The sequence below is a fragment of the Octopus sinensis genome, linkage group LG5 (genome assembly GCF_006345805.1).
Source record: "Octopus sinensis linkage group LG5, ASM634580v1, whole genome shotgun sequence".
Lineage (NCBI taxonomy): Eukaryota > Metazoa > Mollusca > Cephalopoda > Octopoda > Octopodidae > Octopus > Octopus sinensis.
In genome coordinates, this window is record NC_043001.1 from 89,496,744 (window position 1) to 89,518,306 (window position 21,563).

Below are 21,563 nucleotides of genomic sequence, written 5' to 3' on the forward strand. Positions count from 1 at the left end.
ACCAATGCTAAGAAATACTCTTTATTTCTGTTCTACACTGTACATTAGTCGATCCTTGAACAATTCCATTGTGTCTTTGAGCAAGAGACTTTAATTTCTCTCTGATCCACCTGGCAAGAATGAGTTATACCTGAAATTTAAAGGGCCAACTTTGTTACATTTTGTATCATGCTAAATCTCCCTAAATACATTAAGGTACATGTCTGTGGAGCACTCAGCCACTTGCAAGTTAATTTCAGGAGCAGGCTATTTGGCTGATCACATCAACTGGCACACTTGTCCTCATAACTGACGGAGAGCTAGGCCTCAGTGGGCATTACCTAATTTAAATACTGTATTTTCCAACATATAAATCAATGTAGTATAAAGTATAAACATTTAAACATCATTACTAACTTTCAAAATTTCACAAGGAAATTTTGGTCCTTCAAAGTCCCTTTTTTCAGCTGTAAATATTAATCTAAAAAATTTGACTTGTATGCCAGAAAATATGGTACATCTCACTAAATTTATCATGTACAATGCTTAATACTTGTTTTAGAATATTTATTGTCACTATAATGAATGTATTGTCTCAGCTATAACACTTCTCATTTGACTGCAAATCCAACCTCATGAATTGGATTTAAATTTTAATGACTCATTAACAAGTAAAAACTGAAAATAAACTTATAAGAAGTCTTAAATAGAAGTTTAATAATGGAGAAAACAAACACACATAGCTGTAAATATTAAGCTGGTGAGTCAAACTCTCCCATACCTTTTTATATTGGGTCGATAATATATTATGCTAAAATACTGAGAGGCCATAGAGCATAGTGGTTGGGGTGTTATACTCGTGATCTTGACATCAGTGTCAATTCTTGAACCAGGAGGTTCATTGTGTTCTTGAGCAAAACACTCCATTTCACTTTGTTCTGTGATCACTTTAACACCTGGCGTGTGGTACACCATGCACCTGTTCAGACAGAGGGAGTGATGCTAATGTACAGCACAATCATTCCTGCAGGTTGTTCACCAAGAAATTGCAGAACTGCCTTTCTCAGACTTTGAAAGACTACCATCATCATCATCATCATCATCATGTTAAAATATTTGTCTGTTTTTTTTTTTATCTGATTACCAGCACTACTTTTATTTCACAATGGATTAGGTTAGGGTCAGCAGGAGAAAAATAGTGACTAATCAGCCTCTGATATAAAGTTACAAAATTACACAAGAAAAAAAAAATATTGAAAATTTCAAAATCCATCACATCCAAGTAAGCATTAAAAAGAAATAATGGGAAGCAGTTTTTAAAAACAATTGAATTTATATTCTATTTCACTTCAGTTTAAGAAAAAAACATTACTTAAAATGTTGGTTGCTTTTGATGTGGCTTCACTTTGAACTTGACAGCAGATTTTCTCTGCACCCACATTTTTCTTGAGGACATTGATATGCAAGTATGGATATGGGTACCAACTGTATCAATCTCACCAGTCTGGGAAAGCCGAGAACTAATTTTTTTCTTTCTTTTATTTTACATCTCATCCTGCCATGTTACTAGTATAGCAATAAAGTATTTTGTGAATTTGCAGCAATTCTTATTATAAGTAGATATCTTTCTTAGACCAAATGACTCGGTCATTTAGTAGGGAACATAATTTATGGTATCAACTTGATAGACTAAAAGAAGCACAATGGTTAGTCATTCACACAGAGCTCAATAAAGCACAACTAGAACTACAAATCCTATTGTTAGCAGTCTAGTTTAGCATCTTAACTCAATCATGTGCCATATATTATATATATATTTATAAAGATTTTTTAATTAGCTAATTTGCTTGTAAAATCAATGACTGCATGTCACTTGATTTCTATATATTGTGAGCAGGAGTGAACTACTGCTATTTCTAGTGGATGAGTGTCCACTACCAAAGATGACCCACAAAGAGGTTGAAACTGTACGGCCTGATGGTCTTGTGGCTAGAGGATGGTGGGGGTCCACTCCCCTGCTTGCAATATATATTGAGTACAGATTGCATTGAATAACCAGCTGGAGGTGTTTTCCTAGGGTTAAAAATAGCAGTAATATCAGTTCCTATGGAACAGCCATGTTTAAATGGCAATAGATATTATTTCTTATTTACTGTTTTTTTTTTTTTTCAGTCTATTTCTGTGTTGAAAAATGGGTTAGATAGGCTTTTCTTTTTCTTTTTTATTATTTTCTTAAAAATTAAAATATATGATGTAAATTTTTTGCTTACAGCTTGGTGGATAACTATGCTTTAATTGAAAACAGCTTGAAGCAGCATTAATGAATGGTATTCAAACAGGGAGCAAATAATGACTGCCACAGTGTTTAAACACATGATCTTGTGGTTAGTAGTTACCCAGTAATATAACTGCTACCTACTGTAATTTTGTATAACAAATATTGAAGTAAATGAGATTTGGGGGAGTAGAGTACGGCTTGAAGTTCTAGTGCCATTTGATAAAAAAATACAGAGGAACATATAATTATTTTTTCATATTGAATATTAACGAAAGATTTTATTGAAAAATTCTTCAGTGTACTTAACCCTTTTGTTACCATCTGTTGAAATGCACTGCTTTTGTTTCAATTAATTTCGAAAATAATGAAGAATTTAGTAAAATAATTTTGCAATTATTAAGCTGATGTTTGGAACTTGAATTTACAAAATTTTGATGGAAAATTTTAATTTAGATCACTTTAAAACATGGAGCTTTTATCATAGAACCAGGATGGTCCAGGCAGGTTTGTACCAAAAGGGTTAAATCAACATTACTCATTGTCATGAAATATGGAGTTAACTTCTGTAGTTTCACATTCAATGCTTTGAAAAGAAAATATGACTGTTAATTGAAGAACAGTTATTGGACTTGTATCTCAGGTATCAGATATGTTGATGTAAGCACATTGATAATAATATTTATTAATGAAATCTTTATGAATTACTGCTTAATACTGATTTTAAAATATTTATTTGCACCATAGTGAATGTATAAACCACCAACAACACTTCCGTTGAAGGACCGTATCCTCAACTTTTTTTTTAACAGTTGTTTCACTGTTGATTTTTATCATGGCCCAAATGATACAGTTGATGAAACTTGATTTGAACACATCCCCTCTACCACTGAAAATGTTGAATAAGAGTCATTAGATAAATTGTGCGAATGTTTCCTAATATAAACCTTTTAACAAAGAGAGTTGTTCACACTCCGGAATAACACTAAATAGTTTGAAAAAAAAACCCAGAGATCTATTGCTACTGGAATGATACTTCCAGTTTCTGTGTTAGTGGATTAGAGTCAAATAAGTATCACCAATCTATCACATTCACAGATGAGTTGCTACATATTCCTGACAGCCAGGTAAACTCTGGTAATATAAACTAAAGTGTTCTGATTAGAAAACACAAGTCACCTTTAGTAAATTTCAACTTGTAACCTAAGAGCACACTCCAATGGCTTCTCCACTTGGCCATCTCATTTTTAAGGAATAGTATAGTAATATGCCAAGTAAATAATCCTTAAAATCTGGGGAAAGAAAAATATTTAAGGACCAGTACCTAGCTCTAATTTCATGAAGTTCAGTAGATGTAGGATAAATCTTTGAGCTGGAAGAACACCGGCCTATCACAGCTGATGTTCCCCAGATAATCTAGAATATATCCATTCAGGGGTTATGGCAAACTAAGACAACATAAAATAAAGTGTCATACTTAGAAATATATTGAAACCATTGTAGTGGTTTGAACTCTCAGCTTTTAAAACAATGAAAACATCTATTTGGCCATGTTGGGAGTAGAGAGGGATTAATGTCACCTTGTTTTCCTCAGCAACAGGGATTAGGGCACACAATCAAATAGCAATATCAAATGGTTTGAAATGTCCTGGTTGCTTTTGGACTTCTGCTCTTGCTGTCAGTGAGGTCCAGACAGGAAGGACAAATTCAGGGTTAAGTTTTATTAGTAAAAAGCAAACAATTCCTAATTAATAAATAATTAAATAAAGGGTATTTAAATTAGATAGGGGAGATAGAAGGAGGATTACAGGTGAAGTACACAATCATAGTAAAGTCTGTTCATTTGTAAGGGTGGTACATGGTCCTTTGATTTTCCCAGCTTCATATAAAGAGAATAAAAAGATATAAGAGGTGAGGGGCTCTAAGGAAAGGTCAGATATCAGAGGTTCAGCAGATGAGGAATTCGAGACGATGCTGTAACAGCATGTAGATCACATACACAAACTATATATATACATGTATATATATATTTTGGAGAAAGTGTGTATATAAATATATAATGCAGGCAGATTCTCATAGAATATTGATGAAGAAAGAGCGGTTGTTGTAGAGAATGGTATGTCAAGAGGTTTCTCAAGAAGACCGTCGCACAATTAGGTATAGTGCTACACAGATGCTGATTACCATAATTAGTCCAATAACAACAAGCATAATACGGTTGTGGATGATCCTGAAGGTAGAAAGGAAATGACAGTTAATTTACTGACAAACAAACAACAACAATTATAATAATAATTTTTTTCCTTGTGATGAGGTCATAAGTTTTGGTCATGGAGATAGAAATCCCAGAACTTGACTAGTGTATATTTTATCAAACCTCAGAAAGGGATGAATGGCAAAGTTGATCTCAACAGGATTTAAGCACCAACTCTTCCAGGCACTTGTCTAAAAATAATTATTGCTAATATTGGTACAGGCCACATATTTTACTGAGCCTAGAAAGATGAAAAACAAAGTCTACACTAATGGAATTTGAACTCAGAATGTAAAGCATTTTGTCTGACAATCTAACAATTTGGTCAGCTCATAATAATTTTACCACAAGGGCAGCAATTTTGTGGGAGGGAATGAGTCGATTATATTGACCTCCAGTGTCCAACTGGTACTTATTTTATCGACCCTGAAAGGATGAAAGGCAAAGTCAACCTTGGCGGAATTTGAACTCAGAATGTAAAGACAGATGAAATGCTACAAAGCATTTTGCCCAGCATGCCAACGACTCTGTCAACTCACTGCCTTAAAATAATGATGATGATGATAATAAAAATAATCCTTTCTACTAAAAGCACAAGGCCTGAAATGTTGGGGGAGGGGACTAACCGATTACATTGACCCCAATGTTTCACTAGTATTTAATTTATTCTTTTCTACTCTAGGTATAAGGCCTGAAATTTTTGGAGAAGGGGCCAGTCAATTAGATTGACCCCAGAACGTAACTGGTACTTAATTTATTGACCCCAAATGGATGAAAGGCAAAGTCAACCTTGGTGGAATTTGAACTCAGAATGTGAAACAGATGAAATACCACTAAGCTTTTCACCCGGCGTGCTAACGTTTCTGCCAGCTTGCCAAAATTTCTGGATCAACCCCAGAACATAACTAGTACTTAATTTATTGACCCTGAAAGGACCTCGGAGGAATAATAATAATAGTAATAATCCTTTCTAATTTTCACAAAGTTTTGAGGGAGGAGGATAGTCAATTACATCTCAGTCACAAGAGGTTCTTGTGTTTTTTAAAACTTAAGAACCTCTAATGACTGTAAATTAAAGGAAAGAGAGTTTTCCTTTATGTCTACATTTTAAAAAATTCCTTTTAATGGAAATTAAAGACAGACCACCAGACACATCATAAACCATTCTGGTCTGGTTTACATAATTTTGATACTTGTAAAACACTGGTGATGGTTGCTGAGGGTTTGATTACCTCCCCTGTGTTTTTCTCTATCTTTTTCTATTTCTATATGCACGCGCGCATTCAAACATCAACTACTTTGAATGCAGTTAACTAACCATCTTGTTATTTTAACAGCTTGATAAATGGCAAAGAAAAATGTGAGTATGTACATATGGGTGCATGCTGTCCTGTCATTACATTCTAATTGTAAAGGTAAGTCACTGTCATACAAATAGTGCAATTTTTTTTGCAACTGTGGCCACTTTGCTGTTCATGTTTGAAGGACAAAGAGAAATATGTTTCTAAAAAATAGATGAGGGTAGGCGAGAGGAAGGGTATCCAGCCAAAGAAAATTTACTTCAAAGAATTTTATCTGACCCACAAGAATGGAAAAGTAATCATTAAAATGACAATTATGAAAATGATTACACACACATCATCGCCATATATATATATATGAAAGTAAGTGTTTACTGATAGAAATACCTTACCTCTTCATCATACCAGTCAACAAACGTGAACTCTTCCCAAGAGCTGTATTCATCTCATCAACCTGAAATTAACAAAGCAGTAGAAATCTCAAGAATTTTAGAGTAGAAGAAACAAGTTTCAGATTTACATCAATCTGCTTTGTCTGTCTGTCTGTATGTATATTTGGAACGGTCATTGTTGGAACAAATTTTTTTAAAGATGGAGTTCTTTCCTACAACTGACAATATAATTAAGTAGGGAGTGGAGAAACCAGTAATTTTTTTTTCCATTCAGATAAAGTATTTATAGCTGAGACAGATTGGATGGGAGACCTAGCATGTTTAATGCTAGTTTAACACTGCCACATTGGCATTGGGTGACTTAACTGAAATTCATTCTGTTAAATCCTAGGTTCCCTTGCCACTTATGTTGTCATGTAGGTCTACATACAACATCAACTGTATCAATCTCACACAGGAGGGCTTGCAAAGATCATGAACACTGTCCCTCTTTAATTGACTAACTCACTGACAAGAAATATATATATACATATCAATATTATCTATCTATCTATTTAAGGCGACAAGTTGGTAGAATCCTTAGCAAGCTGGGCAAAATGTTTAGCCTCATTTCATCCATGTTTTGGGTTCAAATGCTGCAGGACTCAACTTTACCTTTTATCCCTTCGAGGCCAATAAAAATAAGTACCAGTTGAGCACTAGAGTCAATTTAATCAACTTAGCCTCTCTCCGGAAATTGCTGACCTTGTGCCAAAATTTGAAACTGATGTTATCTATCTATCTATATATCATCACCATCATCTTTTCCAGGTCTGTATAGATCAGAAGGAATTTGCTGAGGCAGATTTTTTACAGCTGGATGATCTTCCTATCACCAACATTCACCTGTTTCCAAGCAAAGGAACATTTCCCCATGGCTGGACAGGTTTTCATGAAAGATTGGATATGAGCATCACTGCCATACAAATGCTGTATGACACCGATCTTGTCTACAACCATCATGTGATGTATAGACAAAGAAATACAAAAATATATAGACATAAACAATGGGTGTATTTCAGTTTCTGTCTAATAAATCCACTCACATGGTTGTCCACTTCTACACTTCCATAAAAACATATCTGACCAAAGGAAACTAATACCTTTCTGTAAAATAATAAGCATTAGCAACGTCATCCAGTTGTAGAAGCGATACCAAAGCAGGCATTGGAGCACAATAGGGTTCTCTGATTCATCAGATCCTGTCAAACCATCTAACATGTACCAACATGGAAAATTGGTGCATAATGTGAGATATTGTATGCTAAGAAGGGCATCCAGTCTTAGAAACCAAGTCAAAATGAAGCCTTTAAATGAGATGTGGTCCTCTGATCCATTCAAGAAAGCAGTAAAAACTCATCCAACCCATGCCAACATGGACAGCAATGATATAACTATAATAAATAATACATTTTTGGGTAGGGAATTTACCATTCCAGGTGGTTGAACGTATGAGAGACCAGTAGTTAATATCTGAGACTACTGCTGAGGATGATGATGATGATGATGGTGTGAAAAGTAAGAGAAGTTTTTTCCATAGTATTACTGGTAAGATTTCAAACAAAAGTTATTTGACAATGGTTAGCTGTTAATGTTGTAACATACCCTTCCTCTTGATCTGTTTATAGTCTGGCGCTGTGAATGAAGATTTTCTAGAATGGCAGATCCAATTTGTTCTAAAAAATAAAGATATATATATATATATATATATATAACATTCACACTTTGGCAAAACTTATCACAGAAAAAAAAATGTCTTCATTAAATAAAATGATTTTAATATTTTTTTAATGTTTTCAAAACATAGCTATGGGCTCTGTTAGAGTCAAGATGAAGTGGGAATGAGAGGGCTACATTGTTGGGTAACAATGTAGTTTGGAAGAATATGGCTGGAATTCATCTATAACAAAGAAATGTTTTAGAAGTTAAACACTGACAAACAATAATGCAAAGTCTAAACCACGCATCTAAAATCTGGCATTGACAAAACACTTTGTCCATTTCATCAAGATTGATTTTACAGTAACACTATATAATAAGTACTGACTTGTACCAGAATCGTGCATTTGTTCTTTATAAGTTACATATTTCGATACTGGAATAATTTGAACCTATTAAACTTTAAAAAGCAGTAAAACTAAAAAAAGCTGGGAAATCACTGTCCTAAATGTACTTTTTCCTATTCTTTTACTTGTTTCAATCACTGGACTGTGGCTATGCTGGGGCACTGTCATGAAGAATTTAATGAAACAAACTGACCCCAATACATTTTTTTAAAAGTCTGGTTGTTATTCTATCAAGTTCTCTTGCTCTACTGCAAGGTTACCAGGATGTAAACAAAGTAACACCAGTTATCAAGCAGTGGATTGGAGACAAACACAAACACATATAATACGTACATAGTGAATTTGGTAGATGGAAACTGTGTGGAAGCCCGTTATGCATAATCCTCATGACATGAACCAGTGGTTCTCAACTGAGGTTCATATGAGATTTTGTTATAGAAATTTATTTTTCCAGAAATTTGTTATACTTTGGCAATACACAAAATATTTTAACAATTTTTTAAATACAATTCCTATTAATATTTAATCATAAAAATACAATAGAATTTTTTTAAACATGGGAGTCCAGTAGAATAAAATAGGAATCTAAGGAGTCCATAGGCAAAAAATGGTTGAGAACCACTGATTTAAACAGACATTAAATGGTGATGATGATGACATGATAGGTTTCCACACAGTTTCCATCTGCCAAATTCTTTTACAAGGCATGGTTGGCTTAGGGCTATAGTAAAAGGTACATGCAAAGAAATTTAACTTGAAACCATGTGGCTGCAAAACAAGCTTCCTAACCACATGGCTATGCTGTATTATCTAAAGTCTACTTTTTAAGTGCTAGCAGACTATGATTTGAGAGAGATTTTGTTGTTATTTCTAACCAAATAGACTCTTGTTTGGCCATTGTGCAATAGATATATTCATGAGTCTCCAAGTAGTTCTACACTGACAGTGGACATTAACCAGTAGTTGGATCTTTACCTTTTGACTGGCAGATTTAAAAAATAATTTTTTGTAAATAAACATTTTCAAACTTCGGACACTGGAAGAATCTGTCATATAAAACATTTTTTACTCTTAGCATTTTTGAGAAAAACTTATATTTACGAAGTTATTTCACATTAAAATAGTCCTATTTCGGTAATTTCAACCAATCAATGATGTGTATTTAGCTGAATAAAATTACTGCTGTTGTTTGTCAACAACAACTATTGGTGGTGTATTTTTCGTTTGTCACTGTTATTTATGACATCGTTCGTGTGTTTGTACTGGTTTTAGCTGTAAGGTTTTAGGGTTAGGGTTTTAAGGTTAGGGTCTTGATTGGTTGAAATTACTGAAATACTACAAATTTAACGTGAAATAACTTCATAAATATAAGTTTTTCTCAAAAATGCTAAGAGTAAAAAATGTTTTATATGACACATTCTACCAGTGTCAGAAAGTGTTTAGTTACAAAAAATTATTTTTTAAATCTGTAGGTCAAAAGGTAAAGGTCCCATTAGTTTGGCTGCATTACACAATGCAGAAGACACAATGAGTCATTAAAGGCTAAGAGCAGAAACTTCTTATTAAATGCAAAAAGAGGATAAATACAATTACCTGTTTCCACAGCAGTGTGATATCCATGATCTAGTTTCCGTCCAGATCTTTCCAACCGTTCTGTATTCTCCAGCAACCGAGTTCGCTACAAAACATCCATGAAGTAAACTTCTATTAATATTCTGACTAAACAAGGCAGTGAGTTGGCAGAATTGTTAGCAAGCTGGGCAAAATATTTAGTGAAATTTCATCTGTTTTTACATTCTCGTTATAAAATCTCACCAAGCCCAACTTTGCCTTTCGTCCTTACAAGGTTAATAAAATAAGTACCAGTTGAGCACAGGGGCTTATGTAATCGACTTAACCCCACTTCTCTGAACTTGCTGGTCTTGTGCCAAAATTTGAAATCAATATTCTGACTAAATTAGATAAGAGGTACAAGTAATTACAGCATAGAAATATCTTAGTCCATTAAGGTGGCGAGCTGGTAGAATCGTTAGCCCACTGGGCGAAATGCTTAGCAGTATTTCATCTGTCTTTACGTTCTGAATTCAAATTCTGCCGAGGTTGACTTTGCTTCTCATCCTTTTGGGGTCGATAAATTAAGTACCAGTTACGCACTGGGGTCAATGTAATCAACTTAATCTCTTTGCCTATCCTTGTTTGTCCCCTCTATGTTTAGCCCTTGTGGGCAATAAATAAATAAATATCTTAGCCCTTTTCATACATTTTGGGTTCAGATCTCATTAGAGGTTGATTCTGCTTTTCTTCCTACTGCCTATCAATAAACTAAGTACCAATCATGTGCAAGAGTAAGTCAATCAATTTTATTATTGGTTTCTTCGTAATATTCAAAGCTTTGATTTTCTTCCCACCAGAGTTGATAAATAAGTAACAATCATATATTTGAAGAGCCAACTGATTATCCCCAGCCCCTACAAATCTGTGGCCTTGTATTAGAAATCCTAAATAACCATGGTAACTGCTTCATTAATTCAACAGATTCTCATAGGAATGACATAAGCATTCCGACTTCCTAATTTCTCACCTCCAAACTGTATCACCATGACTGCCCTGCCACTCTCCCCCACTCTCTTCAACACCCGTCTACCATCCCCAACTCATGCGCCACTGATCATTCGTCACTCCCTACATCCACCCTTCAATTCGACTTAGTCTTTGAAGCTATTACCTACCTACCTCCCATCTCCTGCAAACCCCCATCCACACTTCTAGTTCCACTGTCCCAACACACTTCTACTCACCTCATACCTTGAGGAGACACCTGGACTCGCAGCTCCTACAAATCATTCTCACTCTCTCTTTATGGTGAATAACTATGTAGCCCCTCTACAAGAACTTGCCTGCCCTGCCCTCCTCCCACCTCTTTGAATGCTGCTCCCCATCCCACCCAGGGTTTTGTAGTCCCGCAAGCTGCATGGTGACTGCATTTGTGCCAGTGGCACAAAAGAGCACCTGGTACACACTATAAAGTGGTTGGCATTGAGAAGAGCAACCAGCCATAGAAACCATGCCAAAGTAGACACTGGAGCACAATGTAATCCTCTGATCTTGTGGATTCTGTCAAACTATCAAACCCATGATAGTATGGAACATGCACATTAAGTGATGATGATGAAACCTCATATATATCTTCCAAACTGATCAACTTTGTATTACATGAAGCAACAAGTGTCTTCCACAATTCTCATATCTTAGGACATACAGGGTGATCCAAAAGTCCTGTCACCCACTAAGAACAGTAGAGGAACAATATAATAATAATATCAAAAACATGTGTTGGTTTTAGTACATTCCCTTTTGTTGACACTAACACTGTCATCGAGGTCTGTATGAACACCATTTTTGTGGAACAAAATAATGCGGAGCCATGTCCTGTGTGATATTTTACAAAGCTGTTGATGTTCATACAGACCTTCTCGATGTGTGGCAGTGTCAATGAAAGTGAATATACTAAAACCAGTACATATTTGATAATATTATATTGTTCCTATCTGAATGCTTGACTGTGTAGCTTAGACCATCTCTGCATGACTCATGCTCAGACGTTCAGATAATTTCCTTTTAGGTGGCAAGTTGGCTGAAATGTTAGCATGCCGGGCAAAATGCTTAGTGGTATTTCGTCCGTCTTTACATTCTGAGTTCAAATTCAGCTGAGGTTGACTTTGCCTTTCATCCTTTCGGGATTGATAAATTAGGTACCAGTTGCATACTGGGTCAATCTAATCGATTGGCCCCCTCCCCCAAAATTTCAGGCCTTGTGCCTAGAGTAGAAAAGATTTTTATATTGTTCTTCTGTTGTTCTTATTACTTTTCAGTAGAGAGTGACAAAACCTTCAGACCACTCAGTACATTTTTATCGTGAGCTTAGATGGAAAGAAATCAAAACTAACAGATAACTCCATTTTTGACCAGGTTTTCCTCATATTTCTATAACATATAATATTCTAATTTTACAAGTATTTTCAATATCATTCGTCCATCTTTAATATTGCTTATTCCATCATAGATACCATATTTTCTAGCATACAAGTCATAATTTTCAGACCAAAATTTACAGCCCACACCAAAAAGGTAGGTTGGCTTATACACCAAATACAACTTTGGAGGACCAAAAATTCCATGTGGAATGCAGCAGGAAGTGGAAAGATAATGCCAATGGCTGAAGGTTTACACTATATATTGTGCCAACTTGTATGCTGGAAAACAAAATATTTGATACAATGTATATCATATATAAACTGCAATACTTGAGGCAATATGGCTATTTTGAAACTAAATTGTTTACTTTACCTGATCCTCAGCATCATGATGATCATCAAGCATGCAGTCATCTTTACTGTCAAGTCCCAGTTTAGCACGTCTCTGCAACAAATTCAACAATGATAGGTTCAGATACAAAAAATAATGACAGATGTCAAAAGATACAATAGACAATAACACAAACCAACAATAAATCACTTTTGATAGCACAATTTTACTGAAGTCTTCAGGAAAGTCAAGGTCCGTCAATCAACTTCTTTGCAAGTAATGGAGCCCATGTGGAACCATGTGGGAGTGTTTTGATGTTTCTAATAAAACTTGATTTGTTTGCCTATGTTTTTCAATAAACTCTGCTGAGTCATCTTTGCTTTTCATTTCATTTTTCTGAATTTTTCAAATTGTAAAGGTAATTTATGAACACCCAGTATAGTCTTATATTAATCTATCTCAGTGGTAAGAAGGTTCAGTGGCAAGTGTTTTCAGTTGAATACAAGTGAAAGAAAGCCCATGGATTATGTTGATGATGTTGGACAAATATAGATTAAATACATTCAACTATTTGACATGGAAACCTCAATTACTATCACAGCTTGCCACTTTGAAATAATGCTGGTAGAACACTGCAAAAGAACAATTATCAGGATCTCTTTGAAATAGTTCATTACATTGTTGCACTTTTAAACACGTTATTAGATTGTTCTGAAATGTATCACACAGCACTGAACAGGAACAGTGCCCTGCAACAAGAAACTAGTGCTCAATTTTATCTGAATATAAATCTAGACCAATCTAGAATTCCTGGTGTATGAGTGAGTCCTCTATGCATATATGGGTAGGACAAAACATTACAATGCAGTACATAATTTTAATATTCACTTTTCCATCCTCTCAGCTATTTTGCATCAACCATCATACTTCGACATGCAGGAGTAGCTGTGTGATAAGTAGCTTGCATACCAGCGTGAACATGGTTCTGGGTTCAGTCCCAATGCATGACACCTAGGGGAAGTGTCTTCTACTATAACCTTGGGCCGACCAAAGCCTTGTGAGTGGATTTGGTTGATGGAAACTGAAAGAAGCCTGTCATATATACATATGTGTGTGTTTGTGTTTGTCCCCCTCACCATCACTTGACAACTGATTCTAGTGTGTTTATGCCCCCGTAACTTAGTGGTTCAGCAAAAGAGCCCAATAGAATAAGTACTAAGCTTACAAAGAATAAGTCCTGGGGTCAATTTGTTTGAACAAAGGCGGTGCTGCAGCATGGCTGCAGTCAAGTGACTGAAACAAGTAAAAGAATAAAAGAATTAGAAAAAAATATTGCAACTCACCACATCTGTTTGAAGTTTTGAAAGTTCTGTTTTGTAGCTTCGTACTCTTGTTTGATACTTTTGCCTGTCCTTGCTTGGTTGTTCCTTCACCTCCAGGTCCATCTGTTCCAGCTATGAAAACAAAAAACAACATAAAAATCATCTTTGTTACCAATGAATAGCTTTTAATTTTGAATAGATCAACTGTATTTTACAGAAAAAAAAAAAAATTAAACTGACTGCAGAGTTACTGTATTTGCCAGTGTATAAAAGTCACACTCCTATTTTACAAGTATATTTTGTAAGATTCTGTGCATGTACATTCAATACTGTAACAATGGACTGGAATCATCATCATCATCATCATTTAATGTCCATTTTCCATGCTGGCATGAGTTGGATAGCTTGACAGAAACCGGTAAGGCCAAATGCTGCACTAGGTTCCATAGTCTGTTTTGGCTTGGTTTCTACAGCTGGATGCCTTTCCTTACACCAATCACTCCAGAGTGTACTGGGTGCTTTTTATGTGGCACCATCACCAGTGATTTTTAAGTGGCACTAGCACCAGTGCTTTTTATGTGGCTGCTGCAATAAAGAGTAAAACCATAAATCTATCATAAATATAATACGTTATGGAAGTACTGTATTTCAACTTTATCTTCTTTCATATTCATTGTATAGTTGTTTATATTTTGGTCAAGAGAATTGTCATACAGGACGTAAAATTTGTAATTTATTGGTTGTGATGTTTTGTGTAACTGTGATAGGCCACCAGGGTGGTGCATCACAGCTTTGGTTTATTTTTGTTATTCACTTGTTGCAAATACCTGACAGGCAGATGAAAACTTAATGCTCCTTTAACCCTTTAGCATTCAGATTATTCGGTCAAGTGTAATGCTCATAGCTTCAAGATTTCAATGATGTGAGTGTTTATTTTTAGAATGACATTGTGGGGTATGTGTGACAGGTTGGATCTAGTCAGTTTGAACATAAAACAGATAGAATATTTTAGGCCAAATATGGCCAATTTAAAAGCCAAAGGATGATTTTTCATTTAAATGAATAAAAAATGGCTTTAAAAGGTAACAGAATCATTAAACAATGTAGGTCAGGTGTAGGTGATGTATGTGAAGGAAGGAGAAATGTTCAATTTTCATCTGCCTGTCAGCTATTCACAATGAGCGAATGACGAGATGATGCAACCTCTCCACATACTGTAAGCAATCTTTCATATGGTTGTGCTAACAGTTCACAATAATTTGGCTTAGTTTCAACATTGTATTATTAGTTAAAGCAGCAAGCTGGCAGAATCATTAGCATGCCAGGCAAAATGCTTAGCAACATTCTGTCGGTCTTTTTGTTCTGAGTTCAAATTCTGCTGAGGCTGACTTTGCCTTTCATTCTTTTGGGGTTGATAAAATAAGTACCAGGTCAAGCACTGGGGTTGACATAATCAGCTTACCCCCAGCTCCAAACTTGCTGGCCTTGTGCCAAAACTTGAAACTAATATTCTATTATTAGTAATAATTATTGTACCTAGTTGTCCAGCTCCCTAGCCTATGACACTGTCTCCCATCCATAATACAGCTGCATTTGACGCAGAGAAATTTTTGGATAGATTTTTAAAATAATACAAAAACAAAAATGAAAGCATGTCTTATACACTGGTAAATATGGTAATTAGCAAATATTTTAGTTACACAAATATAAAAGAACCTAACAATGAAGGATATCCTCTGAAGGATATTTCCCTGACAAAAAGTGGGTCCTAACCAATATTTCTTTTCTCAACAACCTACTTCTTGCCTTTTATTGATGTAGACTGCCACTAATTACCAGCTGGTTAATCAGAACTGTGGAAAACAAGAAATAGTTGGTGCCCCTGATGTATGACTATATCCTACTGGGAGAAAAGAAGCATAGAATTTTGCCCCAAAATGTTTCTTCGCTTCCAATCAATATTTAATCCAAGGTCAACTCTGATTTAACAGACCTATAGCCACAAGTATACAATTTGTAAACATTTTGTCTCTTTCACCCAGAAATAATTCATCTAGCATTTAACCAATGTCATTATCATCATTTTAATGTCCATTTTCCCATGCGTGCATGGTTCAAACAGGATTTATTAAGGCATATTTTCTACAACTGCCCTGTCATCAACCCTCATCTGCTTCCAAGCAAGGTAATATTTCCCCCCATAGCTGGACATATCTTTACACTGCTTGTGTAACGATTCTCTTTATTAAAGGTACAAAGCCAGAAATTTTGGAGGGAGTGACTAGTCAATTACATCGACCCCAGCGTTTCACTGGTACTTATTTTATTGGCCCCAAAAAGATGAAAGGCAAAGTTGACCTCAGCACAATTTGAACTCAGAACGTAGCAATGGATGAAATACCACTAAGCATTTCGTCCAGCGTGCTAACAATTCTTCCAGCTCACCACTTTACATTGCTTATATAATAGTGACACTCATTTATATCTATTGATTGATATCAAGACAAGGAGTCATACACACACACATTTATCTCTGTGTGTGCGTAGACAGATAGATGACATATAGAGATGATGGGCTTCTTTCAAATTCTGCCTACCAAATCCACTTACAAAGTTCAGGTTGGTCTAGGGCTATAGCAGAAGACACTTGTTATAGGGGTCATGCAATAGAACTGAACATGGAACCATGTAGTTGGGAAATGAACTGCTTAACCACACAGCCATGCCTGCACCTATTGTGCCAATGTATCTCATTTTTTAAGAGAAATAAAATGTGATTTGAGGAAGATTTGGCTTCTATTTTTAACAGGTCAACAGGATGACATAATGATTTCTTTACTATCTCACAAGTCTGTTTGTGCTTCTAGATTTTACCTTTGGTTAATTTATATTTCAAAAAGCATAGTTTACTACTGCTGTTTTGGAGTTACCTCATTAAATATTAAAATTATTGTATGTAACTGAAATTTTCTCTCACAAATAATGATTCTTGGAACAAGAAACTACAAACTAACATTATGTACTATTTCCACCACTGTCCCCTTCACCTCCATCCAGAATATAAAACAGAAGCACATCAGCCCTTGAATATTACAATCAGGCAACAAAATTTCAAATATGAGCAGCAGAAATATTCTGAAGAGGTATTTTATATATTTTCAATAGTAACACATAGTGCAGCCTAAAGTCAAGGAGTTAACTAGCTGACCATATAGTCATAAGTTCAACCACTGCTACAACCATTATGCTGGTTATTCTTGTCTGCCCATCTGTCAAACAGGAACCAGTTTGGTTACTGGTAGGAAGAGCATGTATAAGTGTCCAGTTTAGATGAAAAAAAAATTTAATCACACTTGTACAGACAATTAATTAAAATGAGACAGGGGTACACATCCTTTTACAAGTAACCTATTTATGAATAACCTAATATAGCTTTTACACTTTAATTGGAGGATGTACCTAATTTTAAACCAAATAAATTCTATTCATTCTATAATAAAAGATTTTGTTGAGTGTAAAGCAATGTATACAATGAGTCTGTTCTTAAATCTAGGACATATAAAAAGAATTAATGACTGTTTCACACACACATATATATATATACACACACACACACAAATATACACCAGATGTTGCATTGTATGGGGGTGAATGAAAGAGGGTTGTGAGCAAGAGAGAGAGAGAGAGACAGACAGAGAAAAGCAGAGTCTCACCTATCATGTTTGTCAATGGAGACTGACAACTATTGTATTTGGACAGAGATGATATTCAAATACGTTTAATATTTGTCAGCACATTTTCTCAAATGCAGCAATTGCTAACAGATACCTTCAAATATTGCATTTTTTCATGGAGATATTCAAATATGCTATCAATTAGTCTTGAGGACATATTCAAACTTGCTGTTTGTCAATCCAGTAGAAACTTCCAAATACACATGTTATTTATCAATCAAGATTTGCTATCTGTCACATTCAAACATGCTATTTGACAGTCCAGTTGACACAACCAATTTTATATACCACTTCAGCAGTCACATCCAAATTATATTAGTTATCAGTCCAGTGGACACTTTTAAATTATTTATATGCCAACCAAGGTAACACATCTCATACTTCCCAATTCTTTGCCAGTATTTTTTCCTATACTTTCATCTATCTCATACATTTCATCACCACCATCCTCATTGCCTTTACTCCAACCCACTCTTATATAATGCTGGGTAGCCATGTATCTCTTCTATAACAAGACATCTATGCCTGACCCTCTATCATATTTTAAGCCTCCCAACTCCTAACTCTGAGCACCTTTTCAAACTCCACCTGTTTAACACCTGTGGACATGTTTACAAAGTCAGAAAACAGCACAGCTCCCATGACTTTCAAAAACATCTTTTCACGCTAAGAGTTGCTGAAGTATGGAACAAACTGCTGGCATCAGTTGTTAGTTGTTGGAGCACTGCTTCCTTCAAAACTTCCATGCTTCCTGAGATTTGCCAGCACTACACCTGATTTTCTCCCCTCCATACACACGCAAGCATGTAGCTGACTCATACACTGTTCACTCCCCAGACATTTGTACATTACTGCATATGCTCTATATGCACTTTTGACAAGTTGTGGTGCACCTGAGCACTGTATACAATAATTTCATTATTATTTTAACACCCATGGACATGCTTACAAAGTCAGAAAACAGCACAGCTCCAATGACTTTCGGAAACAATTTTTCACGCTAAGAGTTGCTGAAGTATGGAACAAACTGCCGGCATCAGTTGTTAGTTGCTGGAGAACTGCATCCTTCAAAACTTCCATGCTTCCTGAGATTCGCCAACACTACACCTCATTTTCTCCTCTCAATACACATGCAAGCATGTATCTGACTCTTACGCTTTTCACTTCCCAGACATTTGTACATTACTGCAAATGCTTTATACACACTTTTGACAATTTGTGGTGCACCTGAGCACTGTATACAATAATTTCATCATCATCATCATTATAATATTTGCTGAAGTGTATAACACAGACCATACAAAAGAGTCCTATATCTTACAGTGATTAATTTTGAGATAATAAAACACAATTTAAGAGAGTACAGGATTAGCACCTATTGGGCAATCTCAGACTATCCACACATCCAGCAAAGACAACTGAGTGGAGGCACATGAACTAGTGGTTAGAGCAGTGGACTCGCAGTCGAGGGATCGCAGGTTCAAATCTCAGACCTGGTGATGTCTGTGTTTAGGAGCGAAACACCTAAGCTCCACGCGGCTCTGGCAGAAGGTAATGGTAAACTTCTGCTGACTCTTTGGCCACAACTTTCTCTCGCTCTTTCCTCCTCCATCTTGCAGCTCACCTGCGATGGACTGGCATCCCGTCCAGATGGGGAACCTATACGCCAAGGAAACCGGCCCTTAAGAGCCAAGCATGGCTTGAGAAGGAAGGAACACAAAGACAACTGAAGGGCTCTTGCTATCTCTCTTTCAAGTGAATATATCTCAGAAACTGAAGTTATATACAGGATGCAGTAGAGTTTGTTACTGTTATCTTTTTTTTTTTACAGTTCTATATTCATTTGTTGCAAGAGTAAGATGGTCTTTGCAAGTGCAGCTACTTTTGTAACTGGATGCCTTTCCTACAGCTTATCAATCATGAAGTGGGAGTTAAACAATGCACTTAATTCTTCAGTAACCAGAGTTATATTCATTACTCAAGTGTACAAGAAAGTGGCTGTGATAGTAAGGTTTGAATTCAATCTTATAGTTGCTGAACCTAGGTTGTATTGATAAAATTATACATCAGTATGTGAAATATCAATTTTTATGTAAACCTACATAGTGTTTTCATACACAGGCTTCCAGGAACTGTGAGAAGCTGATGGTTCTTCCTCTGGAGAAGAGAACTGTCAATCATAGTTAACATTCCAGACAGTGGCGGCTCGTGTATAGGCACTGCAGAATTGCAGTACACCCTATTTCCACTCTATATTATCGATAACATTCAATATAATGAGTCCTATTTTTCTTTAATTCTTTCTTTATACTGGTACATTATATAATGCTTAAGCTTAATGTCAGTAGCCATCCCCTAGTTTATGAAAAAGATACAAATATCCTTATATAGAACTGTGCGGTTCACAGTTCTGCATATGTTCACATGTCCGAGATAGGAAGCTTCATGCTAGGGAGAGAGAGAGAGAGCACTGTTGTTCACGCAGTGCCGACCCTGGTGTGCTGGTGAAAGGTAGTGTTTCTTTTTGACACTGCATATGTTGTGTTTAAAAATGTGTTTATATTCTTGAATGTAATAAAGTGTAGAATTAGATTATTATCCTGCTTCCAGACAGTGTTGCTGCCAGGATTTGAAAAAGAGGGCAGATTTCCTCTCCTTATTTTGTGATTAAGGGGAGATTTCTGAAAAGACAAGGGGGAATTCGCGGCGGTGTTCTGTGAACAAATTAAACACACTACCAGGCAGTGGCTAAAACTCGAACTGATTAAGTTTATGTATAAATTTTCTTTTTAAATGTTTGTTTCCTTTTACACAATATTAAAACAACGGCTAAAAAATTTCTGAAACAGCATCCCCACTAATTTTATCTATGAGCCGCCACTGATCCCAGAGGATCTATTTCAAAACAGTACATGGACTGAAGCATTCAGCACAAGTGCACGATAAAATTCTTGCAATAGATTCGACCTCACGACCTAGAATTTAGTGGGCAAATACCGTTGCCCAATTGACTTTTCTGCTTTAACTCCACAATATTCTTGTAGCTTCCCCGAAAATTCCAACACAAACAGTAGTGACAGAATAACGTGATGGTGGTTGTTGAAATGCATTAATAACCAAACAGGCACATTATATTTCTGCCATACGATATCGGAAAACACTGAATTTATATTTCGGCTGCAATGAAATTCCCAAAACTTATAAAACATTATCTTGGAGGAGCAACGAAATCAGCTTCGAACAAGTGTAAATTTGTCATAGAATAAGTACCGGAAGTATACAGCTGACTAAATGAACGAAACTCTGGTTCGGAAGGATAATGATGTTTACGCGAGGAATGATAAATACTTATCAGATCCTGATCATTGTGTTTTTGTAACATAAAAATAAACAAAACACACACACATATATATAGGGGGAAAATTCACGAAAAAACAAAGCAAAATACGAAGACAGGTGGTGTAGAAAACAAACAGATGTATTAGTATAACGCTCGGGAATTGAAAAAGTCTTTAACGTTTCGAGCCTACGCTCTTCCACAAAAGAACACAGAAAGAAACAAGAGAAAAAAAATGTGTGTAGTGGCTACCGATCAAAGAGAACAATTTTTTCTTAGTGGTCAGATTATATGGGGTCTACATTTAGCATATAGGAATCAACCTAGTGGTCATTCCTCTTATATGTAATGTAATATATATATATATATATATATATATATATATATATAATATATATATATATATATATATTTAAGAGCGAAAGAAGGCGTGTAACTGTCAAAAGACGGCCAAGGGTTCTACCAATGGAAATTTCATTTACAGAATATGAGTATTATATATATATATATATATAAAAAACCCAAGTATTTTGGCAACATACAGATGCACCCTTTGTAG

The 21,563-nt window shown here is 35.6% G+C and overlaps 1 protein-coding gene across 2 annotated transcripts in view; it reads right to left on the minus strand.

The window, feature by feature from the left end:
* The window catches only part of LOC115211666 (vesicle transport through interaction with t-SNAREs homolog 1A), a 22,294-nt gene continuing 731 nt past the window's right edge, over positions 1-21,563 (minus strand). The window contains exons 3-8 of one of the 2 annotated variants that reach the window (XM_029780302.2): positions 13,955-14,065; positions 12,654-12,725; positions 9,900-9,984; positions 7,846-7,916; positions 6,202-6,263; positions 1-130 (exon numbers count right to left, since the gene is read on the minus strand). In XM_029780302.2, the coding sequence (XP_029636162.1) occupies positions 91-130; positions 6,202-6,263; positions 7,846-7,916; positions 9,900-9,984; positions 12,654-12,725; positions 13,955-14,065 (441 nt within the window). In that variant the 3' untranslated portion in view covers positions 1-90. Of the gene's footprint in view, positions 131-2,730; positions 4,485-6,201; positions 6,264-7,845; positions 7,917-9,899; positions 9,985-12,653; positions 12,726-13,954; positions 14,066-21,563 lie in introns of those variants that run through there. The other variant, XM_029780301.2, reaches the window with a different exon arrangement.